Below are 24629 nucleotides of genomic sequence, written 5' to 3' on the forward strand. Positions count from 1 at the left end.
AGCAATAGTGAGTGAGGGGGACAGAGTGTGTGTCTGTCTGTCTCCCTCATGCATGACTGCACATCTTCCCCCCACGGCGGTGATTTACCTCTCTACAGAACCGACCGACCTGTCTGTGCTGCCAGGGAGGGGCACGTGACTGCTCTTGCAGTTTCCCTTTGCTTCCCCATCAGAAGTCATTTTTCTGTGGAGAAACAAAGAAATCTGCAGGGGACATGAATTCTGCACATGCACAGTGATGGTGTATTCCCCCCGAGTAACCCATACACCATAGCAGTGGGGGCTTTATCAGTGTCTACAGTAGTAATCTAGTACTTTCACCTTGCTCTGAAGTAGTTTCAATAGTTATGATACACACATTGTTGATTATATAGCTCGCTCACTGGCTCCATGAAAGAGAGTGAGATGTTTCAGGCTACCTTAGAGTTCATTTTGGAAGTTGGGAGATTATTAGCTATTGCTCTAATTCTGCAGAGAAATAACACTCTGAAATGTCTTTCCTTTCTATCCCCCAAATCCCAAGTGAAGTCCCATATACCCTTTTCTCAGCAATGGAAACCTTGTAAGTAGACTGGGGTCTCTAAGCTCTGCTGGAAAATATTAAGCAGGTCTCTCTCAAAATATTGGTATAGATAAGCTCCCTCATCCATCTGATATATAACGGTGTTCCTAGGCATACAATCACAGCCTATCTTATTTCCCAAGCCTACAGATTTGTCATAGGAAGGCCTAGTGCACCCCCACAATAATAACACGAAATAAGGCAAGCAAGGAGAACCCTAACATCTTTCTCAGACAAATGACATGACTGAATCCCATAAAAATCAAACTCTATGAGAGAGACCCAAGGTGTGCTTCATCCAATTCAAAATAGTCTTGTATGCCGTGATCTGCTGCTCAACAAGAGGAACTTGGCCTGTCTGCAATTAGCATTGGCAAACAGACATTAGCTATGTGCTATAACAGTGTTGTTCCCTATAGCATTGGTTCCCAAACTTGTTCCGCCGCTTGTGCAGGGAAAGCCCCTGGTGGACCGGGCTGGTTTGTTTACCTGCTGCGTCCGCAGGTTCGGCCGATCGCGGCTCCCGCTGGCCGCGGTTCGCTGCTCCAGGCCAATGGGAGCTGCTGGAAGCGGCGCAGGCCAAGGGATGTACTGGCTGCTGCTTCCTGCAGCTCCCATTGGCCTGGAGCAGTGAACCGCAACCAGTGGGAGCCGCGATCGGTCGAACCTGCGGACGCAGCAGGTAAACAAACCGGCCCGGTCCGCCAGGGGCTTTCCCTGCACAAGCGGCGGAACAAGTTTGGGAACCACTGCCCTATAGACATGGAGTCATTTCAGTGAACTACTGGAAAGTACACTGCAACCTCCACTACCTGATAAATACTATGCTCTTTCACTTAACTCACAAGCCTTACAGCTTGGAAAAAAAATTCTTCGGTATTAGTGTATTATCAAAATTTTATTGTTAACGTGCTGGAGCACCCCATAGTGTCTTTCTGAAGCACCAATGTACAAACTAAATAACCTTATCAGGTATAGGGTCATCTGGGCTTACTGCCTGACCTGAGTTACCCAAAGAAAAATCAAAGACAAATTTTGCAATCCAAGATAAAAGTATAATATGTAGACTGTTTGAAAGATACAAAAATGATGGCCTTAGCAAAACTGTGTTAGTAATTTCACCAACCCCCATATCCTTCTGTAATGCCAAAGCTTAAATTCTGCCACTGCTCTTTCCTGGACCCGAGGGGGGTTCTTGGGATAGTAGAGCTTTCTGCTGCAGCTGGTTGGAATGTTCGCCAATGATCTTGCATTCAGAAAACACTAATTTGGAGTTGGCTTGGTGGTGAAGGTTGGGCTTTTGAAGGTCCAATCAGGTAGTTGGAGCTAGGGTTATGTTTCCTATGGGTAGGGTATTTAGAGCTTGGGTTAGGGTTTCTTTGGGTAGGGTACTTGGAGCTCAGGTTAGGGTTCCTTTGAATAGGGTACTTTGAGCTAGCATTAGAGTTCTTATGAGTAGGTCTCCGTGATCTAACGTTAGGGTTCATATGGGTAAGGTACTTGGTGCTAGGGTTAGGGTTCGGGTTCGTATGGGGGTACTTTGCACTAGCATTGGGGTTCCTATGGGGGGGGGTTTGGCACCAGGGTTAGGGTCCTGTGTATAAGGTACTTAGAACTAGGATTAGGGTTCTTGTGAGCTAGAGTACTTGGACCTAAGGATATGGTTCCTATGAGTCATGTATTTGGAGCTAGGGTTAGGGTTCCCGGGGTAGGGTTGGTGTTCCTATAGGTACAGTACTTGCAGGTAGGGTGGGGTTCCTATAGTTAGGGATCCCCATCCTAAGGCTAGGGTTCCTGTGGGTAGGGTACTTGGTGCTAGGGTTAGGGTTCTTGGGGGTGGTGTGTACTTGGCACTAGGGTTAGGGTTTCTATGGGTAAGGCTCTCTGCCTTGAATTAGTGTTCCTACAGGTAGGGTCCTTGGAGCTTGAGTTAGGTTTCCTGTGGGTAGAGTACGTTGAGCTAAGGATAAAGTTACAATGGGTAGAGTACTTGGAGCTTGAGTTAGGGTTTCTGTGGGTATGGTACTTGGAGTTAGGGCCAGGGTTCCTATCTGTAGTGTACCTGAAGCTAGAATTAGCATTGCAGTTCATAGGGTACTTCCAGCTATAGGTAGGGTTCCAATTGGTAGAGTACTTAGAATAGGGTTAGTGTTCCTACAGGTAGGGCACTTGAAGCTAGGGTTATGGTTTCTATGGGTAGGATACTTGGAGCTAGGAATAGGGTTCTTTTACGTCTCTCTGCTCTAAGATTAGGGTATTTTGGTTAAGCTATTTGGAACTAGGGATAGGGTTCCTGTGTTTCTGTGACTTGGAAATAGGATTATCGTTCCTTTGGGTAGGTGATGTGGATTTAGGGTTACGGTTTGTGGGTAGGGCCCTTTGAGCTAGGGTTAGGGTTCCTATTGGTAGGGCTTCCAACCCTAGCATTAGCTTTCCTATATGAAGGGTACTTGTAGGTAGAGTTAGGGTTCCCATGTGTAGGGTGCTTGGAGCTAGGGTTAGGGTTCCTATTAGCAGGGTGCAAGGAGCTGGGGTATGGTTCCTGTCGATAGGATCCGTGGAGCTAGTCTTAGGGTTCCTATATGTTGGGCTCCCCACCCTAGTGTTAGTGTTATAATGCCTAGGGTACTTGTAGAGTTCCTTTGGGTAGCGTGCTTGGACCTAGGGTTAGGGTTCCTGTGGGTAGGTTGCTTGAACCTAGCGTTCAGTAAGGTTAGCACTTATTTTATTCTATGTTATGCCTCAGAAAACTCTTATCTGGATACTTGACCTTCCTTAGCTATGAGATCACAGCCTAATATGTCATTTGAGAGGACTTATGCTAGGTCATTGTTTTTTGAGGCATGCATGTGTAGCTATGAATGCCTTTGTTCTGTGGTGTAGCTTTATTTTTATAGTACCCTACAGCATTGGGTGCTTTACAGACATTTAAGAGGACTAGTCCCTGCCTTGGAGAGATTAGATAAATCTATGGCATGTAGACAAGGGACAAACTAGGGAGAGGAATGCAGACTTTTTTTTCTTATTGTGTGTCTGTGACTTTTCTAAGTCCTTGCCTGCTTGCCCTTATCCCTTAGTCTTTTATATAGATCTTTAATCCTTGTCTCCAACAGTCCCCAGTGTCTCTGTCTCCCCTGATGTATAAACCTTGCTCCTCCACTACCAAAAGAATAGTGAGCAGAGAGTTGGTGTACGTATGCATGGGGAAGGAGGTGGGGAGTGGGTAGGTACACACATCAGAGGCAATTCGGAGGAGAAAGTGCAGTGGATTCCTCTCCCCCTGCCCCCCTTGTTTTGTTCCCCCTCCAATAAGTTTTTGAGGAACAGACTAGTGGAAATAGTGATTTAATTGAGGGGCCCAAATCTGGAAGGAAGCTGGGGGAAATGCTTCTTAAATGACTTCATTGACTTGTTTCCCGACATTCTTATTGCATGTGTACATGTGTGAGAGAGCGAGCTAGCTAGCTTTTCATAGACCAACACTGCCCAGCTCCCTAGTGATTCATAGGGTGAAGGGTTTCATGCTTCCCAAGAAAGATTCCCTGGACAATTTCTAGGCTGTAGACTGTTGTCTGAGAATCACTGATTTCACTCGTTATATTGTGCTAACTCAAAGGTGGGTATGAAGGGGGATGTAGGACCGGGGAAAGGATTCTGTAGGGTGCACAGAATGGAAAGCATTGTGGGATCTTCCACCCTTCAGGGCTATGGTGGAAACTCTAGAGCAAGAACCTGCTTGCAGTAAGTGGAAAGTGTGTAAGCATGCTTCCTGCACAGTGAAACCTGTGCTAACCGCAACCTCTAAGCAACAGTTACCTGCTCTAACAGCCATGAAGTTTCTGATCTCTTCTATATTAAGTCCTATGTGAAAAGCATCTATCTGTGAAATGTTTGCAGTACCACACTGACTGATTTAGTGGCTCATTGTACACAATGGCCCATGCTAGTGGAAAGGAAGCTGCTCCACCCAGGCCTTAAGATGGTAAACTGGTCATTGCATCATGAAAAAAGAGCAAATAGGAACAGGCAAAGGGGCAAGACCCAAATGTGAAGTGAAAAGAAAAGAAAATTCATCCATGAGCATGAAACTGGAAACTCTGCTATTTTCCTGCTGTCCTAAACAGATCCAGGAGACACAGGCTATTTGTTATGGCTGATCAGAAAACCTTGATGCGGAGGCCAGGGACTTTAAAATGAAAAGCAACGAATGATGAGATCAGTGGAATACTCCGGGCTTTAAAACTGCACAGATGAACATTCTAAAAAGCAGTGGGGAATTATGATTTTAAGGCAGGTGGATGGAGAAAGCTGCCTCTACCACAGGTTGTTTTTGAAGCTGATTCTCTCAGAGACTGTAGTAAATGAGAACAGCTCTCTGGCAGTCTGATTCCATCACGCTGATAATATATGGAACTGGGATAAGATTGCTTGTCTGTTGAGTATATGGACAAGCCATGGAAAAACAAACTAGAAAAGGGCAGAAAAGCTGAGCCAAAGAGCTCCTAGATATTCTGATGTGATAGCACAACTGGAAGGTGAAAGAGAAAAGCTGCTGTTAATTGGGAAAGTTCTGCAACTTTTTAAACATTATGAAACTCTTCAATACCGAATGTACCAGTTATGTGGAGGAGGTCCGATTTAAAAATAGAGGATTCATGCCATAATGGGTGGATTTCTAATTTCCATTCCTTGAAAAATGAGCTACTGAGGCATCATGTATCAAAATTTGTGTTCGGTTTATAGCTATGTAGATATGATTCTTGAAAATATGAAATTGAAAAGGCTTCCTGTGAACAGCAGCACCTGTCTGCAGGAGATAACCATTGCTGGGGGTGATCAAAATGTTTAAATCTTCTACCACTGACATTTAGCATCTTTTGTTTTTCAATGGTGCCCATTTTTAAAATTCATTTCCCTGCCTAATGCTGTACACTGAGCTGCTCCCTGATGAAAATGCTGATGGATGTTCCTATTCAGCAACGTTTCCAATAAGTAGTGCACAGAACTGTACTCTTCCCAATAGTAAAGGGGAAATAGCACTGCAGCCACTTAACTGATGAGGAGCAGTCCGGAATGAAAATTTTGAAGAGGTAGACAACGTGAAAGAAGGCAATCATTCCGTGCGAGAGCCTACACATTTCAGAAATGTCAAGGAAAACCAGTTGTTACAGGGAGAAAATGTAGGAGTTTCTTCACAAAGCAGAAGAGAGCTCTGCTTTGATGTTACTACGTTATAAAACACAGTGGTGCGAGCCACTCTTAAACACACTGCCAGCAATTGAGGATAAATGCTTTTTTCATCAAACTGAAATTTTTCACTTTTATTTCAAGTCATTTGATCCTGTGTGTGTTGAAAGTGTGGTGTGCAGTGAGCTATGGTGTGTATGCTCCTTTTGTTTGTGGTGGTCACTCAAGTGTTATAAAATCTAATTTTGAAAAATATTGTCTATTCTTCCAGCCCTCATGGGGATTTATACATACATACACAGTACTAGACAAGAATAATCTTGTCTCTGACCAAAAGGTGGTTTTGTCAGAACTGTTGAGTGGCCTCCTGTTGCAACAGTCCTAGGAATAAAATCCCACATTGGGTGTGTGGGTGTTCCCCACACCAGTACAAGAGCAATCAGTTGTGCACTTATAAATGTGTGTGCTCACATGTGGGCGCATTGGCAGAGCACATGAATGGTGCCCAGAGGCGAGTTTCATTTGCACAGTTGGGTATGCTACTTGTTGGGAAGGCTGAAGAAAGACTTCAGTGAATGTAGGAGTTGGAGCCATCAGGGAAGAGGGAACAGAAGTGAGTTTGCTGGTATGGTCAGTCCAATGTGGCCATACTATTGTATATGTCAGTTTTACCTCTACATGGTGGGGTTGGGTGAGGAAGTTGATGTGTGTTTTGATTGGAAAATGTATCAGTAGTTAACATTTTCTGACGTTTATTATCAGTGCTTGGATCAAAGTGGAACAGCTGAAGCCTTATCACGCCCACAAAGAGGAAATGATCAAGATTAACAAGGGTAAGCGCTTCCAGCAGGCTGTGGATGCTGTGGAGGAGTTCCTTAAGAAAGCCAAAGGCAAAGACCAGGTGAGTGGTTTTAACTTTGCTTTGTGTACCAAAGTAAGGCTTGATGTGATCAATAACCAAGCTTCTGTATTACCTTTATTAAAGCTGGTGGCCTCTAGCTTTAAACTTTCCATAGAAGAGTGGTCATGATGGCCATGATACTAGTTAGCACTCACATAGTACTTTCCATCTGCAAAGCACTTAACCAAACATGAATTTCCCCAACCCCATTGTGAAATAGGTAAGCATTATCCCTTTTTTTAGTAATGGGGAAACTGAAGCAGAGAGGCTAATTGACAACACAGTAAATCAGCGCTAAATCTGGGGTTAAAACTTACTTTCTCCTAAACCTTTGTTTTAGACTACATGATTCCCCAGCGATCCTTCACGTGGCATGTTCTATGAACAAGTTTTTGAAACTGATACATTTGACTTAAATGCTAACTTCAATAATTTCAAACTCAACAGCTTCAAAGAGCTAATTTTTCTTGGACCCGGTGCTGTAATGTGACTTTGAACCATCAGTTTCCTGATAATCAGCACTGGATTCTTGGTATCCCTGGGTTTTTTATGAAAATCACTCGAGTTCCTCTCTTCCAATCTTCTGTTCTATAATCTCTCAGGCGTCTTCCCATAACTCCAGTGAAGAGAAGAACCGGCGTAATTCCAGTGAGGAGAGAGGCAAGCAGTCTGCTGGTGATGAGAAGCGCAAAGCTGGTTTGTCTGAAGGGAAGTTGAAGAAGAGCACAGGAGAAGGAAAGAAGCGAGCATCTTCTGTCTCCTCAGAGCGAGGCTCAAAATCACCTCTGAAAAGAGCACTAGATCAGAGCCCCCGGAAGCGGGGACGGCCCCCCAAAGATGAGAAGGTTTGTGTTGTGCATGTCCTGCCATGACCTGTGGACTTTACTGATTGACTCTAGGGATGGCACTTAGGCTTACAGGCCAAAAGGAAGGGCTCAGTTTTGTACCATTTGTAAAGCTGTTCGTGTCAATTCTTCTGAATCTATTAGCTGACCGATACCCATGACCAGGTTATCGTTGACTGTCTTCTGTGGATTCCTAGCAGGATTAGATAGTCTTTCTTGAATGTCTCCATTCATTTTTTTCTGAGAGATCTTAGAGGGCTGTCTTGTGCGGTTGCACATGGTTCCGTCTTGCCACCCTACCTGCTCAGTGTATGCATGAGGTCCGATTTGAAGATTAGTGAGGAGATGTGAGCTTTAGTGCCTTGAAATGATATCCTGGTGTACATTTCCCCTCCCATCTCATCTGGTTTGTGTGGTTGAATGACTGATACTCTTCCCTCCCTTACTCCCAGTGCTAACAGAGATTGGGGGCTTGGGTCAGGACATCTGATTGAGAGTCACTGAAGAAATGCTTGTGGGTTGAGGAAAGCTATCAGAAGCATTAGTGAGGCTTATTTTAGCTTCTGTGATTGTGGATGTAGTCCCTCTGTTACTGAGATACAATGTAACACCAGGTTTTGTATTCTCAGTTGTTTCTGTGTCTCTGCGGCAGCAACCAAATGTATTTTTGTATCTGTCCTCAGCTAGAAGATTGCAATTTATTTTGATTGTCGCCCTCGCTGCAGTGATCCATGTCTTTGTCACCTCCAAAATGGATTACTATAATGCACGTGCTCTACAAGGGACTGCTGCTGAAAACCATTGAGAAACTTTAGTCCGTGCACAGCATGGCAGTCTGCTTGCTCACTGATTCTTCAAAGGGATCACTTTGTACCTGTGACTCATGTTCTTTGCTGACTTCCAGTTCACTTTGGAGTACAATTCAAGATGTCAGTCTTGATCTGTAAAGCTCTAATGGGATTGGGCCCTAGTTGTCTGAGCAGCAGCCTTTCTCCTTGATAACCCTGCAGTTAAGTTCCAGCTAACACCAGGTAGTAGATGTGAGGGTACTGCTGGCAAATTAGGTTTAGTGATGAGCTATTGACTCTCTCTTTGTCAAACTGAAGAGAGTGGTCAGGAAGAGAATTCCAGTGTCTGTTGAGGCCTATCTGTTTCTCCTTTCTTCTGAGAAGAGGAAAAGGTGGGTGGGTATTGTGGGTTCTGAGCAGTATTGATGCTCCTGGGGGCTATAATTGGTTAATGCAGAATAACTTTTTATTGACTAACTTATTGTACATGTTCCTTGTGCTTCTGGATAGGCAAATGTTAAAAGTTCAGGTATAAATACATGGATTAAAATGCACCTTCAGAATCTTCTGGGGATGAAAGATGCTTTCTTGGATCAGAGCATGATTCCAATCTTGGAGGATGCATGTTGCTGAAGGTTGTATATATGAGATCAGTTGCCAGTCATGAGTTTGATCCTCATTGGCCTGAAGACTTGTCAGTCATCTTGGCATGTGGCATTTGTCACATGCAGAGAATGCAGCTGCAGGAGTCATGCCAGCTGCCAGAAATGAGTTGGAGGGATTTATAAAGTAAGTATTTTATTGGCAAACCTCAGCAGAGGCTGTGGAAAGCTGTTCTTATGACATTGAGCTGATCAACTGGCTAGCAAATGTCTGGTCAGAGACAACAGGCTAACTAAGATGTGAAGTTGATAACGGTATGTGCTTCCAGAGAATAATATGCTGTCTATTAATGCCATCATGGAAATGTACAAGCCCAGGCATAAATTCTGTTATCTGTATTGTGAAAATAATAATTACAAATCTAATATTTTACTTTTCTGGCCAAAAGAAGAAATACTGAACACGCATTTTCTACCTGCATAGGTTGAGTGGCGTGAAATGTTGGCTTCTATGACAGTGTCAGTTCTGTTTCATAACAGACAGAGAATCTTTCTTTATCCTTATTGTTGGGGGGGGAGGGGAGGAGGGAGATAGCTACACTACTTAATGATGAGAGGTGACATTGCTGAGCTGCCAAGAAGCTCACAACCACAGCTGTACTCTTCTTTAAAATATGCTCAATTTTAAACTAAAGCGATTAATATTTTTAAGTTAGGCAAAATCTGGACATCCATAACTTGTCAAGATCCTAAGGGCCACTAACCTGCATTAAACAAAGCAGATTGTAGCCACCCTCGACTGTCCAAACGGCCGTGCCTTTCCCACTAATTACAAATCCCAGCAGGCAGTGCTTCACCTTGGTCTGAGTGGAAGGTCTCCTAGATCTAGATGGAACTTTACATGCTGGGGTCTGAAATGTCCAGAGTAGTGGTCTGTTTCAAAAAGACAGCAGCAACAAGCCAGATTAGGTCCAGGAACCATACTTCGGCCATCTTTGTTCCAAGTAACGTGAGCTGCTGCTTTGTTCCCCAAGTGAAACTGCCAGTGTTTGGACAGTAATGTGCTCTTTCAGGAAGTAGATCTGGGGAGGGAGAGGGTCATGTTTGTCCATTTCTTGACAGCTGAAAAAAAAAAATCCTCCAGGAAAATGAAACCAATCATGCCCCATCTCCCTCCTGAATCCTGGTATGTGCTGTCATAGGGGCCTGCGCAGCTTAATTTGTACATCTTCTGTACACCACATTTGCAAAATGCTGCTATAGAACTTCATAATATACTTCCTCTTTCTTACATGCTTTGCTGAGTAGTGAAGTAGTTGAAACATTGACATGTTAAGTATGATTGTTATTGGAGTTAGCATCTATTGAAATGAAACAAACACCTGAGCTACTGTATTGGGTACTCTGCAAACTGAGGCAGACATTGGTGCTTTGGTTATGCTTGCTTTATGTTGTGAAGGTTTCCTCACTATCTATAGCAGAGACTAATTTTTAAAGAAATGAAAGCTGAGAATCTGGAGAACAATTAAGAAGTCTGTGACAACATCCCCGTGCCCTGATTAGCTCTCTCTCTCTCACACCCCGCCCACCCACTCTGAGGGATGGGCCTCACATTTGGGGAAATGCTGGAGTAGGGGGTGTTCAGTTCTTTCCAACTTTGTTTTCCATTTGTGTAAATATATGCATTCCTCCTAGGTACAGTGGGATTTCTCCTGAAATCATAACTCTGGCAAACTCCCCGTGTCAGTGATTCCTACTCTCCTTCATCTTGCCCACTACTGGACTAGTCTTACACTGACAATGCAATGCATGGTGCAGTGTGACCTTCTTTGGGGAGGGATTTCCCAAAGGCCTGTGAAATGAAAAGTGTTTCATGATGCTCTTCAAAAATTGTCTTGTTTGTATGTCATAAAAGCCAACACTACATGGTCAACCCTTGGGACTCCATCAGTCACAGTCTTTATCACCCTCCTTGTCTCTCCTCAGGACCTCACGATCCCTGAGTCCAGTACAGTGAAGAGAGTGATGACTGGAACAGTGGCAGGATTTAAGTGGCCACCAGGTGTAAGTGAGGTAATTAAACTCTTAGCTTTCTTTGCATCAGAAGTGATTTAGGAGCTAGAGTGACCCTTATAGGAGTGGATATGCTGGGGACAGTGCATTTGAGTCTCACATTTTCCTAGGCTCTAATAATAGTCATAGATCTTTCTTGCTCCTATATGAGGTGGAAAGGACAGCTAGCTTTTTTTATGATACTGAAATGTAACTGAGTCAGCCAGTCAGTGTTCAGGGGAGCTGATGTATAAATGAGCAAGCTTTGTTCCTTAGTTAGCCAGTTCCCTTCCTCTGGGTCTGTGTATCTTGTCTGTATATTTTCTACATGGTTATTTGTCAGCAGTCACACAGTATGCCAACACTTCCAGTTTAACATCCTTTTAGTTTTAACTCTGCTATCATTAGCAGCGCAGGTAAGCAGTTACCTTTTAAATGATTTTTTCCTGTCTTCCTTTAAACCACCAAAACTGTTCTTGATAAAATCCCAGTTTAAACTGGGAAGTGCTAGGAAGTCGCATGATTGTGCCCCATGGGGCTTAGATGTTGTAGAACATATAGTATGGAAGATCATCTGCTGAGTGTAGTCTCAAATTTAATCTTCCTAGTCTTTCTAATTTGACATGCTTTAAACAAATAGCATTTGAGTATCTCTTCTGACCAGGATTCTAGACTGGCTGGTATGCCACCTCATTCTTAATATAATTCAGCCATATTCTCAATCTTTCATTCCCCTCCCATGATTTCCTGTTTCCCACATGTTCCCTGAGTTGGGAATTACTCTGTCAGAGGTCCTAAAGTAGGCAGGCAGAGAAAGGGAAGCAATTTATCAGGTTTCTTAAACTGGGAAATGCTGCCGTCCGTCTGGGAGAACAGGGGAATCAATGCTGAGGTTGCTCAGTAAATCTCTGGTGATGTTTCTCAGCCTGTGCTTTTCTGATTGCAGCCTGTGAATGATGGTGACCCACATTTCCATCACTTCTTGCTCAGCCAGACAGAGAAGGTGAGCCATAGTAACATAGGTTTTGGCAGACTGGCTCAAACAGCTGGTCCATCTAGCTAAGCCTCCTGCCTTCTGCAGGGTCTAATGTCTGATGCTTCAGACAGAATGCACAATAGCCAGTTGTCCAGTGCTGTGCATTTGGAGCTACAGCTATGAACCTCTATCGCACCCCTATAGTGGTCCTCTCACTCCCTAACCTTTGGACTTAGGTGAACTTTATTTTAGCATTTATAACTACAAATTTTACAGGCAATAAAAAGTTATCTAGCCACATGATTTGACTCTGACCATCAGCTGCAATGAATTCCCCATGTTGATACTATCACGTAAGAGATGGTATTTCCTGTGTCAAGTAATCCATTGTTCTTGTCTTCTGGGATGATTGATCTACTAGTTCTTTCATCTGGGTAGAGCTTGGTGATTCAGGTCCTGAATAATGAGTGGAATAGGAAGGAGAGCATTACATTGAACCTTCTTGTCCCTGGGAAATGCAGTCAACTAATGCCAAGAAAGACAGGTTGTCATGTGGGATTTTTATCATCAGGCAGTGAAGATCGAGATTAAAGAGAAGGTCAAATAAATGAAGTGGGTTTGTATCCAGGTAGGGATCTGGGCAGAGACAGCTGGATTAAGAGCAGATAGCTGCAGATTCTAACAGGTTCTTATCTTTAATCTTAATGAGTCTGAAGCCTTTATCACAATCCATTTGTTAAATCCCCCACACCTTCTCCCTTACTAATAAGGATTCTGCTTTTCCAGCCATCAGTGACACACTGAGTGTAGGTGTGAAGCAGGGTGTTCTGCAAGATACTAGTCTGCATCCTCTGGGGGAAAAGGGTTTAGGGGTCTCCATCTTCTGCAGTGTCAAATGTGTGAACAGGTAAGTCCCCTATACTCAGGGCCTCCACCTTCCATTGGTGTGGATTGTCGCATAGGAGCGTGTAGTACCTAGAAGAGAGGGTGAACAGCCTGAGTAAGAACTTTAGGGATTTTGGTACCCTGCATTGCAGGAAAGTTCTGGGCTTTATTTTCTCTCATGGGGAGGAGGGTGGCCATCTTTTCCTGCATTGCAGATGATAGCGTGGGGATGAGTTGCCTCTTTTTCCTTTGTACCAAGCATATGGTCAGTTTCTTCTGTACAGGGCAGGATAAAGCACGAGAGCACCCAGCCCTTTCCCTAAATGTGTTTTTCTCCTCTTCATATAGCCAACTGTCTGCTATCAGGCAATCACTAAGAAGCTGAAGGTGTGTGAAGAGGTAAGGCAAACTGTCCCGTTGTCTTACTCTTATTGTGTTGAGGTCTGGCAGTTCTGCTAAAGTAAGAATATCTTGTGGCTTGTCTTCACAGGAAACAGGATCCACCTCCATCCAGGCAGCAGACAGCACAGCAGTTAATGGCAGCATCACTCCTACTGACAAAAAGTAAGGCCCCCATGTGTTCCAAGAATCTGCCTTCTCTCCCTTTTTGCCACTCAGCTCTCTTTCTCTTCCTCCACCCCCTTCCTTTTTCAGGTGGATCTGGGGAAGCAGCCATTGGCTCTGCTGAGAGAGACAAGGTGGGTGAGGTAATATCGTTTATTGGACCAACTTGTGTTGGTGGAAGGAACAAGCTTTCAGGCTTCAGAGTTACCTTCCCCAGACCTGAAGAAGAGCTCTGTGAGCTCGAGAGCTTGTCCTTTCCGCCAATAAAGTTGCTCCAGTAAAAGATACTACTTCACCCACCTTGTCTCTCTGATATCCTGAGACCAGTATGGCTACAACACTGCAAACAGCAATTGACCATCCTGTCATTTAGAATAAATAAACCTTCCCATCCCTCCCCCACTGTTTCTGAACCATATACTGTCCCTGTGAGACTCCTATTCATGGGAAACAGCCACACATGAGAGTGGGGATGCTGCACCATGGAATAGCTCAGCAAGAGGCCTTCAGGATGCTCATAGGGGATTGGGTTTTGTCTGACCCTGACACACATTTGCAGTGTGTGACGTGACATGACAGAATATTACACAGATCAGTGCTTCTGAATGCAGTGTGGGCCGCAAAGATAAAATGTCTCCAGTAATGTCTGGCAGAAAACCAGGTTTGTTTGCTCACTAGCTCAAGCAGCTAGAATGCAAGAGGAAGAGGGCGGCGCTTTCTCCCACCTCACAGGAGCACGTGAGCCTTCTGGTTTCTTCTAATGTTCCCCTTCTCCTTTCTAGAGTGACAGGAGCCAGAGCGGGGCTTCCTGTTTCACTCTGTGACTTCTGTCCTGTTCAAATGCAGATCAGGCTCTGGTCTGTTTGCCGTTAAATCGGTTCTTTCTCTGGGGATGTCAGTTTTCAGCCTTACTCAAGGGGACCCAAAGTAAAGATGAAATTATTCAGGTAAAACCCTTTCCCTGAAGGGGTGGGGGGAACGTCTCTTCAGCTGTGAGGAATGGAAATGGGCAAGTCCTGTTGCTGAAGGAACTAGAGTGACTCATTCCAACCCTTATATGTTGGTTTGCTTCAAAAGCAGCACATACAACCAGCTGTGAACCAAAGGGCAGATGTAAAGCTGAAACTGAAATGCATCTGAAATGGCTTTGTTCAAATTAGCATTCAGAAATGCTACATCATGGGGGATGGTAAACTCTGAAGTGTAATTTAGATCCACTCTTACTTAGTATTTCAGGGTCTCCGACTACCATCTGTCATTTTGCAGCAAACTGGCATGATATATACAGGATCCCTGGAGCCATAGCTGCAAAGAAGTTCCTAGTGTAATAGGAGTAATAGGGAAGGAACTTTTGCATGATGACGATAAAAATCTTGACAACCATTAGGCAGCTGGTATGCTGAGATCACTGCCAATATGGTCTCATTGTTTCCTTGTGCTTTCTTGAGTACCAGCTTGCTCTTCATATCAGCCTGAACTCTGCCTTTGGAAACAGGTGGCTTCTTAAAAATGTTCTTCTTCTACCTGTGAGTGCGGTGGCACAAGTTCCTCGTGTGTTGGACCTCTGTCATGTGCTCTACAGTATTTTCAGTGGCATCAATCTGACATCTATTGTCTCTGTGTGTTCCCTTTTCTTCACTGATGTGTGTCTCTTTTCCCCAGGATAGGATTTCTGGGTCTCGGCCTGATGGGAAGTGGCATTGTCTCGAACTTACTAAAAATGGGGCACACGGTCACTGTATGGAACCGGACTGCTGAGAAGGTAAGTGTGTCCATGAGAAGGTGTGGGATGGAGTCTTTCACAGTGGGACCTGTTTAAGTGCCTTAACTTCCAGAAATGTGTGCACATGCTTGGAGGAGTGGAATGCATAATGTCATTGGGTTATTGTATTCAGCTAGAACAGCCACACTGGTCATGGTGTGGAGCTGGACAGCCAAGAAAGGTTTAAGCAAGTCCACTCTGTGAGAGATGTGCTATTCAGATGAGAGACTCCACCCTGGCACCCTGTTGTGCTAAGGTGGAACAACAGCTTCATCTTGAGAACCTGAACTGCTACGATGAGGCTGAGGTAGTTTTCCAGGTTTCATCATCAGAAACTAATTCAAGAACAGCTGATTGGCCATATAATGTTAGTTCATAGTATCCAATGTACTATTTCCCTTCTCTCCTCCTCTTTTGGTGGCCAGTGGGGAAGAAAACACTACACAATATTTTGATCCCAAAAGAACTGCATCAGTGTGACACTGGTGTCTGAGTGTGGAGAGAAATTACTGTCTTTGGCAACAGGAATCATTTGATGTTCAGCACAATTCATAATGCTCTAGCAAGGTGGCAGAGGAGTTCCAGGCTAGGATTTAGATTCTTTAAAGTGTTTATGAATACTGAGGGGTGTGTGTGTAATGTACTTTTTTCATTAGATCATGGCATAGAGTGATATATACACACACACACGCGCACAAAATAGTGTGGCCATTTTTCGTATGGATGATGAGACAACACGCCCCCCCTCCTCCCCCCAAACACAGACAGTGGCAGAAGGCTGACCAGCTGGAGAAGCAGACAGTCTAATAAATTAAACCCCACATTGTTCTCAGTACTGTGGATATTCCTGCTGACAAAACAGGAGGTGCCATTTGACAGTCATCTTCCAGCATTTTCTCCCCTTCCCTCAAACTTTGGAGTATCCAAATCTTCTATGACTTCTCACAGGATGCACTCCGCCCTCCCCTTTTACATATCCTCAGAATATTTTCCTTCTCTTGTACTCTGTCCCTGCCTCCTGGGGTTCAGGAATTGTGAAGTCAGAGTCTCCATAGTGGTCTGTCCTTCTGCTAAGACGCCAGGTCTGTCTCACATCAGTCTGGGCACAATGGTTAGAGTGTGTGTTACGGCAGTGGCTTAGAGCAGTGGTCTCCAAACTTTTTTGATCGCGCACCCCTATCAGTAAAACATTTTTGAGCATGCACCCCCAATATATGTATATTTATTTATGTATAAATTATATACATGTACTACTATATTGTGTAAATTATAAAACACAAAAATAGAAATTAAAAAACAAGATAAAGATGAAATAAACAATATTTTTAATTTTTTTTTATTTTATTAACGGTACAAAAAACCTTTTTGCTCTCTTTAAAAAGAATTATTAATAATTTTTAGTGAGAGCAATGTGATCGAATGTGCTTTATTATTTTTGAAAATCTTGGTTTAACACTTTGTGATACAGCGGGCGCTCAGGGTGGGGGGCGGGGTCTGGGAGGGAGTTAGGGTGTGGGAGGGCGCTCAGGGTGAGGATGCGGGAAGAGGCTCAGGGCTGGGGCAGGCAGGAGGTGCAGAGCACTTACCTGGGGCAGCTCCTGTTTGGTGTAGGGGGGGTGCAGGTGGCTCTGCGGAGCGCAGCACCACCCCCATGGCCACGATTCTGGGAGCTGCCCCGCCCCCGGCAGGCAGGGCCACCTGGAACACAGGGGCTTCAGGGCCCTGGGCTAAGGGGACCCCGGGGCCCTGGCCTGCAGCTCTAAAGCCCCTCTTGGAATGCGGCCCTGAGAGCACAGGCCAGAGGACTCAGGAGGAGCAGAGGCAGCTGCGCTTTCCCCTTCAAAGCGCCGCTTCTCTCTGGCCAGCTTTGAAGGGGAAAGTGCTGCTTCTTTCTGGCCGTTGGCTGCGCAGCTGCCCCTGCTCCTCCATGGGCCGGGGTCTCAGGGCCGCCCCCTTTTTCTTTCTTTTTCCTCCGGCGGTGCTCCTCCTGCCACTCTGCCCTTTTGCTCCGGCGGTGCTCCTCTTGCTGTGCCCCCCAATCGATCGTCTTGTGCACCCCCTGGGGTGCGTGCACTCCACTTTGGAGACCATTGGCTTAGAGGACCTGTTGCTTTGTGCTTCCTGCTCCTTACGTTTGGATCTGTGACTTTTGCAGTGTGATTTGTTCATCCAGGAGGGGGCACGGCTGGGAAGAACCCCCGCTGAGGTGGTCTCGACCTGTGACATCACCTTCGCCTGCGTATCAGATCCAAAGGCGGCAAAGGATGTAAGGATTATCTCTCTTTCCTAACCGGACTGCATGTTAGAGTCCTGACTTGTCCTGCCCTACCCAAACCCTTTGGACAGTCACGGAATACAGGTTCCTGGTTCCACTGAACACATTAGTCAGGGTCATTCCAGTTGCCAGACAGCACAGTAGTAATTTTTCGAACAAAAACATTGCTGTATCCTGTACACACATTTATTTAAAATTACACTGAGAGCATGAACATTTCTGGAACCCTTCCAGAAGACTGGCACTGTAGAGTCAGGTTTGTTTTAACTGCTGACATTGAAGGATTTGAGTTTCTTTGCAGACACTCTATTGCTTTACCCCTTGTCTATTCCCACAGCTGGTACTTGGCCCAAGTGGGGTATTGCAGGGTATCCGCCCAGGGAAGTGCTATGTGGATATGTCGACAGTGGACGCCGATACTGTCACAGAACTGGCACAGGTAATTGCCTTGGACTAAACATCTGACATTCACTGCTGTGGAATTTTTCTTGTGTCAGGAGGTTAACTCTTGTTTGTTGCAGTACTGGGAGATATCCAGGACTCTTCTAGGGAAAGTGCAAGCTCAGAAAGAATGAAATAAAGTAACTTGTCAAGTGATATCCAGTTAACAAAATCAGAAGCGGTTTGCTCAAATGATTATGTACAACAAACTGTATAATTTCAGTTCTGTGCTGTCAAGTGACCAAACTCCAGTTCCTGAGAGAGTTCCTATCCTCCATAGTAACTTTCACAGTAGCAGCTTTGGTGGAGGGGGAGAGAAAAGGTTTGGGAGTCTTATTGGTGGCTAGTAAGTTTTCCTCTATTTGTTCAATATACATAATTTGGCTATTCCTTGGTTTGTTGTTAAATACTCCAGGGCATGGGAAGGAAGCTCCTTCATGTGCCTGGTCTTAAAAATATTTACATCAAGGGAGACCCAGATATTTGTATCTGAGGGAAGCAAGGTTTCAACCACTTCCAGCAGAAACTTTGGTTTCCTACCTTGACCTCTCAAGTCCATATGCCTTTGTCCTGAAACTGGCTTTGGTCCAGGCCTAAAAGCAGGAGGACTGGGCAGTACAATAGCGCACAAAATTTAAATTGGTGAAATGTAAGGTCATGTCTGTTGGTGAATTGGTAAATTCAGACTGCGGATGTGCTATGAACTAACATGCTCCTGTCAGGAACAAAAGTCCAGAAAGTCACTAGAAGATCTGTCAGAGGCCTGTGGTCCTGGGCCTGCACTCTCACTTTCATGGGCAGCCAAAGTAAAATTTAAAAGAAACTGTTCTATGGACTTAAATGCCAGGATATTTCCATCCTCTTGACTTCCAAGCCCCCGTCCTTGTGCCTCTCCTAATTTAGGATGGTGCCGGTGAAATAAACACATCTGCAAATAATAGTTGTCATGAACAAGGGCAGAGTCCATGGAGTCATTTTCTATTCAACCAACTCCTTTCTAGCACCTCTTCTTCACTCCCACCCCTAGATAATATACACTTTCAGTGTTGTCCCAAATTCCTTAGACTTTTCCAGCGGCATGTGACACAGTCACATAGTTTTCAGATACTGAAATGTATAGTCCTCTAGTCCACCTTTGTGGGATGGGGAAACGTGAACAGAGGTACGAATACATGGCTAAGGCAAGTTCCTGGGCTAGGGTACCTTTTGCAGTACTCTGTGTTGTATGCTATTTTGTATTCTGCAGCATTTCTGTTCTTCATCTTATCTGTATGTATAGACAATTTACTTTGCTTTATGCTTCTGTACCTAGTGCTAGAAGCACCCTGCATGGTGTTTTTGTTTGCCCTGCTGCGTACACAGCGTGTGTCTGTTCTGTTTGTGCATAGCTAAACAGAGTATGTTCTCTTTGTTTCCAGGTGATAGTATCCAGGGGTGGTCGCTTCTTGGAAGCACCAGTCTCAGGAAATCAACAGCTGTCTAATGATGGGATGCTGGTGATCTTAGCAGCTGGAGATAGGGGTTTATATGAGGACTGCAGTAGCTGTTTCCAAGCAATGGGGAAGACCTCTTTTTTTCTAGGTAATTGAAACACCAGGGGCCTTGCAGTTTCTCAGTCAATGCAAGGAGCAGGATTTCCAGCAAGGAGTCTGAGGGGGACATATATCCTCTTTGCAGACCACTGGTAAGAGGTTGAGCATATCAGCTGGTTGTCTCCTCTCTCTCTCTCATGAGGTAGTACAAGAAACTGGACAGGTACATGTCTGTCTAGAATTGGGTTGGGGGTTCTGAAGTTGGCTGAAGCTCCCGTTTGAAACACTGGAATCGGAACCATGTTTAGGGTGAGGTTTATAACTAGGGCTGCATGAAGGTTTTTAGTTCAAACCATACTTTTCATCACGGTAAGTTTCTTCCTTCTCCCTCAAGACAGTGGCCCTAAGGGTCAGCAATCTGTAAGACTGGGGGAAGGGAGAGCTACTAGGGCTGGGTGGGTCTTGTGGAGTGTCTAGGATTGCTAATGTCATGTATACAGGGAGCCTGCCTTGCTACAGAGGAACATCCAATGGTATGTCTCTTTCACAGGTGAAGTAGGCAATGCTGCCAAGATGATGCTGATTGTGAACATGGTCCAAGGTAGCTTCATGGCTACGATAGCAGAAGGACTGACCCTGGCTCAAGTGACTGGTCAGTCCCAGCAAACTCTTCTGGATATCCTCAATCAGGGACAACTTGCCAGCATCTTCCTGGATCAGAAGTGCCAAAGTAAATTTCCCTCTTGTTTTGTCATAGGCCATGGTTATTGCTTTAACCTAGCAGCTGTAGGCAGAGATGAAGGGGGAAAAGTAAACGTCCCTTTTGCTATCAGCCTATGGTGCTGGGAACTTTCTCTTGCTGTCCCCTTTGTCACACTTGATATGAAAGGTTGAATTCTGTATCCCAGCATGGTAAGGGCTTCAGAGACACAGCACCAATTCTTTCACCTGCAGCCAGTGTCTCCTTAGGACTGGTATTAAGGAGTTCACTGGGCAAGGTGACAAATGAAAATGGATGGAAATCTGCCCTAGGAACTGTTGGAAGTCTGGGTTCAGTTCGACAGTTGTGGTAGTGAAATTGTTTGTTGTGTTGTATGTGACTGGAAGAAGGGACAGGGTGGGGAATAGGGAAGGAGCATCTTGGGAGTTGGGGATGGGGAAATGAAGATTTATGTTGAATTGCATGCCACTGAGGTATTTTTAGGGTTGATTTATAGTCTGATTTTTGGCCTCTCTTTACAGATATCCTACAAGGAAACTTTAAACCTGACTTCTACCTAAAATACATCCAGAAGGATCTTAGATTAGCCATTGCACTAGGTGATTCCGTCAACCACCCAACTCCCATGGCAGCTGCAGCCAATGAGGTAAGACACTCAGCATTTCAACTTAGTGTGTGGACCTGTCTCCTGCAAGACAGAACTGGAGTCTTGTGTTGGGTAGGGAGGGGCTGCTTCTCAACAAGGGGGAAAATCTAGAAGGGAAGGCTGCCTTGAGACAAGGTAGCAGGGATTGGTGTATATCTTATAGTATGATGGATGAGATGGAGACTTGGGGAGATAGGTTTGATGGGAATTTTACAGATCATATGTGCCCAGAGAAAGTGACACTTAAAGTGCTTCTGCAAGATCTGTGTGTTCTATTCTGTGTTGTACTAATTACCCAGTTCAATGTGTGCAGTGCTCTGGTTAGTGATGGCTACTTAGTAGTTCTGCTAGATGCAGACTTCCAGGGAAAAGTGTAACTGATCCTTTGCCCCTTTCTCTCCTCCAGGTATACAAACGAGCAAAAGCATTGGACCAATCAGACAACGATATGTCTGCTGTGTACAGGGCCTACATCCACTAGGCTGCACCATTCTTACTGTTAATACCATGATTATTAATTAATATTATGATGATACTGGGTTTTAACTCTGGACCAGTCCATCTCTGTCTCTCCATTTCCTTTTATACACAAACTTTGTTGAGATCTGCCTCAAGGGCAGCTGCTGCAGTGAGCCTTCCCCTGGTGGCACAAGGGGGAGGAGGGGGCTCGGATTATTGCAATCTGATTAGAACATCCATGCCATGCACTGACAGTCACGGAACAGAATGGTGGCGGCTGGTTCAGAAGCTCTGAGGCAATTCAGCCAGAAATCTGCTGCTTGGCTTTTTATTTCTCCTCTGTATGCTTGTCCGAGATGCTGTTTCTAACAATTGCTTCTCTCCTTTCCCATGGGTAACATATGCATTGGCCTCTCTGCATCGAGGGACAGTTGTAATACATCCCATCTACCTGTGAATATCAGTACAACCCTAAATCCCAGTGGGGGGGGTGGGGGGAGGGTGTGAGAATTGCTCCTGCTCATCACCCACTGCTATAGAACAAAGCACCTCCCAAGGGCAGTTCTGTAAGTTGATGGGGCTGTATGTAGGCTGCATGCAACACTGTCTGGTCCCCCAGCACCTTGATGAATGAGCACCTCATACTGATGGGAAGAGCAAGCTGTATTATTCATGGCTTCTCCTCTACAGATAACTCTAGCTTAGGAACCACAGGCCATGGTGGATGAGAGACCATGATATAAACACAGCCTCCTAAAAGGCTAATCACAGCTGCACATCCCTATAAACAGTGTTAAAAGATTTATAGGGGTTTGCTTAAAAAAATCATAAGTAAAAATTCAAAGATTAAAATTGAGCCAGAATTTTTTCTCTTGGTGAAGGAACAAACCTCAAGGTCTTTCCTGCCCTTATTTTATGTGGATTTTTTAAAATCATCTGCAACCTCCACTTTTTCCTAACAGTTATTTACAAACGCTTCTTGGGTTCCGGCAATATCCCAAGTAGAGTCATGAATCTGACAGAATGGTCTTAGAGGAATGATCATAGGGCCAAGAGGTAGGAAGTCCCACAGTTCCAGTCCATGCTCTTCATCTGTGGCCTTCAGGTAGTCATTTTAGCTCTTTGCCTCCGTTTCCACATCTGTAAAAATGAGCTTGATATTAACCTACCTCACAGGGATGTTGTGAGGATTGATTAGTGAACTTTGAAAATGTAAAATTTCACATACAAATGCTGAGTGTTGCTGTTATGGGCACCACACTAGCATAGCATATCTCTTGCTGCAGTTGTGACTGCTTGGCACGATCCCAAGTTTAAGGAAGGCCTAGTAAATATAATGGGAGCCTAAAGTGCTGCTGAACTTGAGCCTAGAAGTGTTGGAGCTGAACTGCAGAAGTGAACTCACAAAAACACAGAAAAAATTTTAGTGCCGAAGGTGGAGAAAGCCAGAGTCCAAACAATGCCTGAGTATGTAAAAACACAGAACTTTGTCATTTTAATTTTCTCAGTATTAGCCTTTAAGGAGGGTTCTTGCATTTTGGACTCAGAGAATGAAAAGGTTAGTAAAACACCAGGAACCAGCTTTCTTGGCTGAGATCACTCCCCCACCTCCTTAGGTTGGGTAACACTCTTGACTCCCTTTATGCTGGAATTCTGAAGTGGAAAAGAAAGCAAATGCAGAGCAGGCTGTGTTCTGTTAGGTCCTTAAGGGCTGCTTGTCCTTTACCATCAGATCCTTTTCGTTGCATTGGCTAAGAACAAACAGCCTTGGAGTCCACCTTGGCATTGTTGCCCCCTTCTTTATTAAGGGCTGTTTAGGGGCGGCAGTGTTATTTAGGAAAACCCTCTGATGATCCTGTGGCTCGGGATTGCTTTAGTTGAAGCAGATGCCTTGCCTGCAATGGGATCTATAAAGTTGTGGGTCTAGTTCATTAAGAAATGGGAACGTATCAGGTATCCTTTATGGAATATAACATCCAACTCCTCCCTTAAGCTGTAGATGTGACTTATGTTTTAAATACTTCACCTCTTTTGATGACCCATTACTGTTTGTGAGCGAACACTGTATTACACATCCCCTCCTAAAGTAAGTATCTCCCTGTAGCAAGAGATCCTGTTAGACATCACTTGGCCTGATTACCCATTACTGTGTTTGTGAACAATCTTATATACATCTACTCATGAAAACCAGTCATCCTTCACCTAGTATCGTACGTTAAATGTACATGTAACCTTACCTGCTATTACCTATCAGTCTGCTTTTGACATCTTGTATGCACACTTTACAACCACAATAAATCCACAGTCAGCATTCAAAATCCTTGGTTAAACGCATCACAGTTGTAAAATGGTGCACAGCTTATGTGGGGAAAGTTACTCACCTCTTCAGTGTGCAGGAGATGCATCTTAGAATTTATACTCCAAGGTGTGTCTGTTAGGGACACTTGGTATCTGAGCTGGTACAATGGAAGGCTTTTATAACGTCCCTGCAGAAACCTCTTGGAATATAGGATGAATGGATCTGAGCCAGTGTAGTCAAGGATCTCCCTGCATTATAGTCTGGAACCAGCTGGGGAGAAGGGTGCTCTTAAGTCTTGTGATCCGTGTTCTATAGTGAATTCAAAGAATTATACAGAGGAAAATAGTTCCCGGGTCACTGCACTGCTGCATGTTTGTTTTGTCAGAAACAGTCATGTTCTCAAACGGGATCAGAATGTACATGGGAGTGGCAGGGCAGAGCAGCAAAACACTGTAATTTATCCTGTAAAAGTCTAACTGCAGCTCTCTAGCTAGATGGATACAGATCTGCTGGAGGGTGTGGTGTTTCCGGCAGGACTGTACCATTATTAATACACAAGGGAGCAGAGAGAGCACTCTGAAATAGATATGAAGCATGGGGGAGGGAAGGAAATGGCAAAAAGTGGACTGTTTCAGATGCCATTTCAGGTTCTGGCCCAGGAGTTGGTTTCACTTGGATTCTTGTATTTATCTATGTCTAGTCTCTGAACACGAATCCCATTCTGTTTGCAGGCCTGAGACATCCACGGGTGGGAAGGGGGGAAGCTGTGGATTGAGAGATGCTATAATGAAACTGGCTAGTCAATGTTGTCTTAATATTGTTGGCAATTCTGTAAAGTTCCTTTTTATGCGGATTTCTGTTTTAGCAATTTGCTTTATTTTTTGACTCCCTCCTTTTTAAGAAGAAAATGTGACACTTGTGAACAGCTTGTAAAGAAAAGCAGTTTCCTTTTGTTTCCTCAATGACAGATCCTATAGGTAATTAAGATTGTGAATTTTTATTTTTTGCCTTGTTTTTAATTAACGTTTGTCATTCAGAATAGGATGTGTGATAATGTTTAAATGGCAAAACAAAATTTTTTTGTGCAATTAACAAAGCTACTGGTGAAAGAAAATAAAACCCTTCTTGGTAA

At 44.4% G+C, this 24629-nt stretch overlaps 1 protein-coding gene across 8 annotated transcripts in view; it reads left to right on the forward strand.

Annotated features, from left to right (window-relative positions):
* Positions 1-24629, forward strand: part of GLYR1 (glyoxylate reductase 1 homolog) — a 33172-nt gene extending 8543 nt beyond the window's left edge. For 3 of the 8 annotated variants that reach the window (XM_073362574.1, XM_073362579.1, XM_073362580.1), the window contains 13 exons: positions 6512-6650; positions 7253-7495; positions 10872-10958; positions 11884-11940; positions 13147-13197; positions 13289-13362; positions 15025-15124; positions 17280-17390; positions 17737-17838; positions 19259-19421; positions 19923-20102; positions 20615-20739; positions 21146-24629. In XM_073362574.1, the coding sequence (XP_073218675.1) occupies positions 6512-6650; positions 7253-7495; positions 10872-10958; positions 11884-11940; positions 13147-13197; positions 13289-13362; positions 15025-15124; positions 17280-17390; positions 17737-17838; positions 19259-19421; positions 19923-20102; positions 20615-20739; positions 21146-21220 (1507 nt within the window). In that variant the 3' untranslated portion in view covers positions 21221-24629. The remainder of the gene's footprint in view (positions 1-6511; positions 6651-7252; positions 7496-10871; positions 10959-11883; positions 11941-13146; positions 13198-13288; positions 13363-15024; positions 15125-17279; positions 17391-17736; positions 17839-19258; positions 19422-19922; positions 20103-20614; positions 20740-21145) is intronic. The other 5 variants (XM_073362575.1, XM_073362576.1, XM_073362577.1 and 2 more) reach the window with 5 other exon arrangements.

This window comes from Lepidochelys kempii, chromosome 10 (genome assembly GCF_965140265.1).
Source record: "Lepidochelys kempii isolate rLepKem1 chromosome 10, rLepKem1.hap2, whole genome shotgun sequence".
NCBI lineage: Eukaryota > Metazoa > Chordata > Testudines > Cheloniidae > Lepidochelys > Lepidochelys kempii.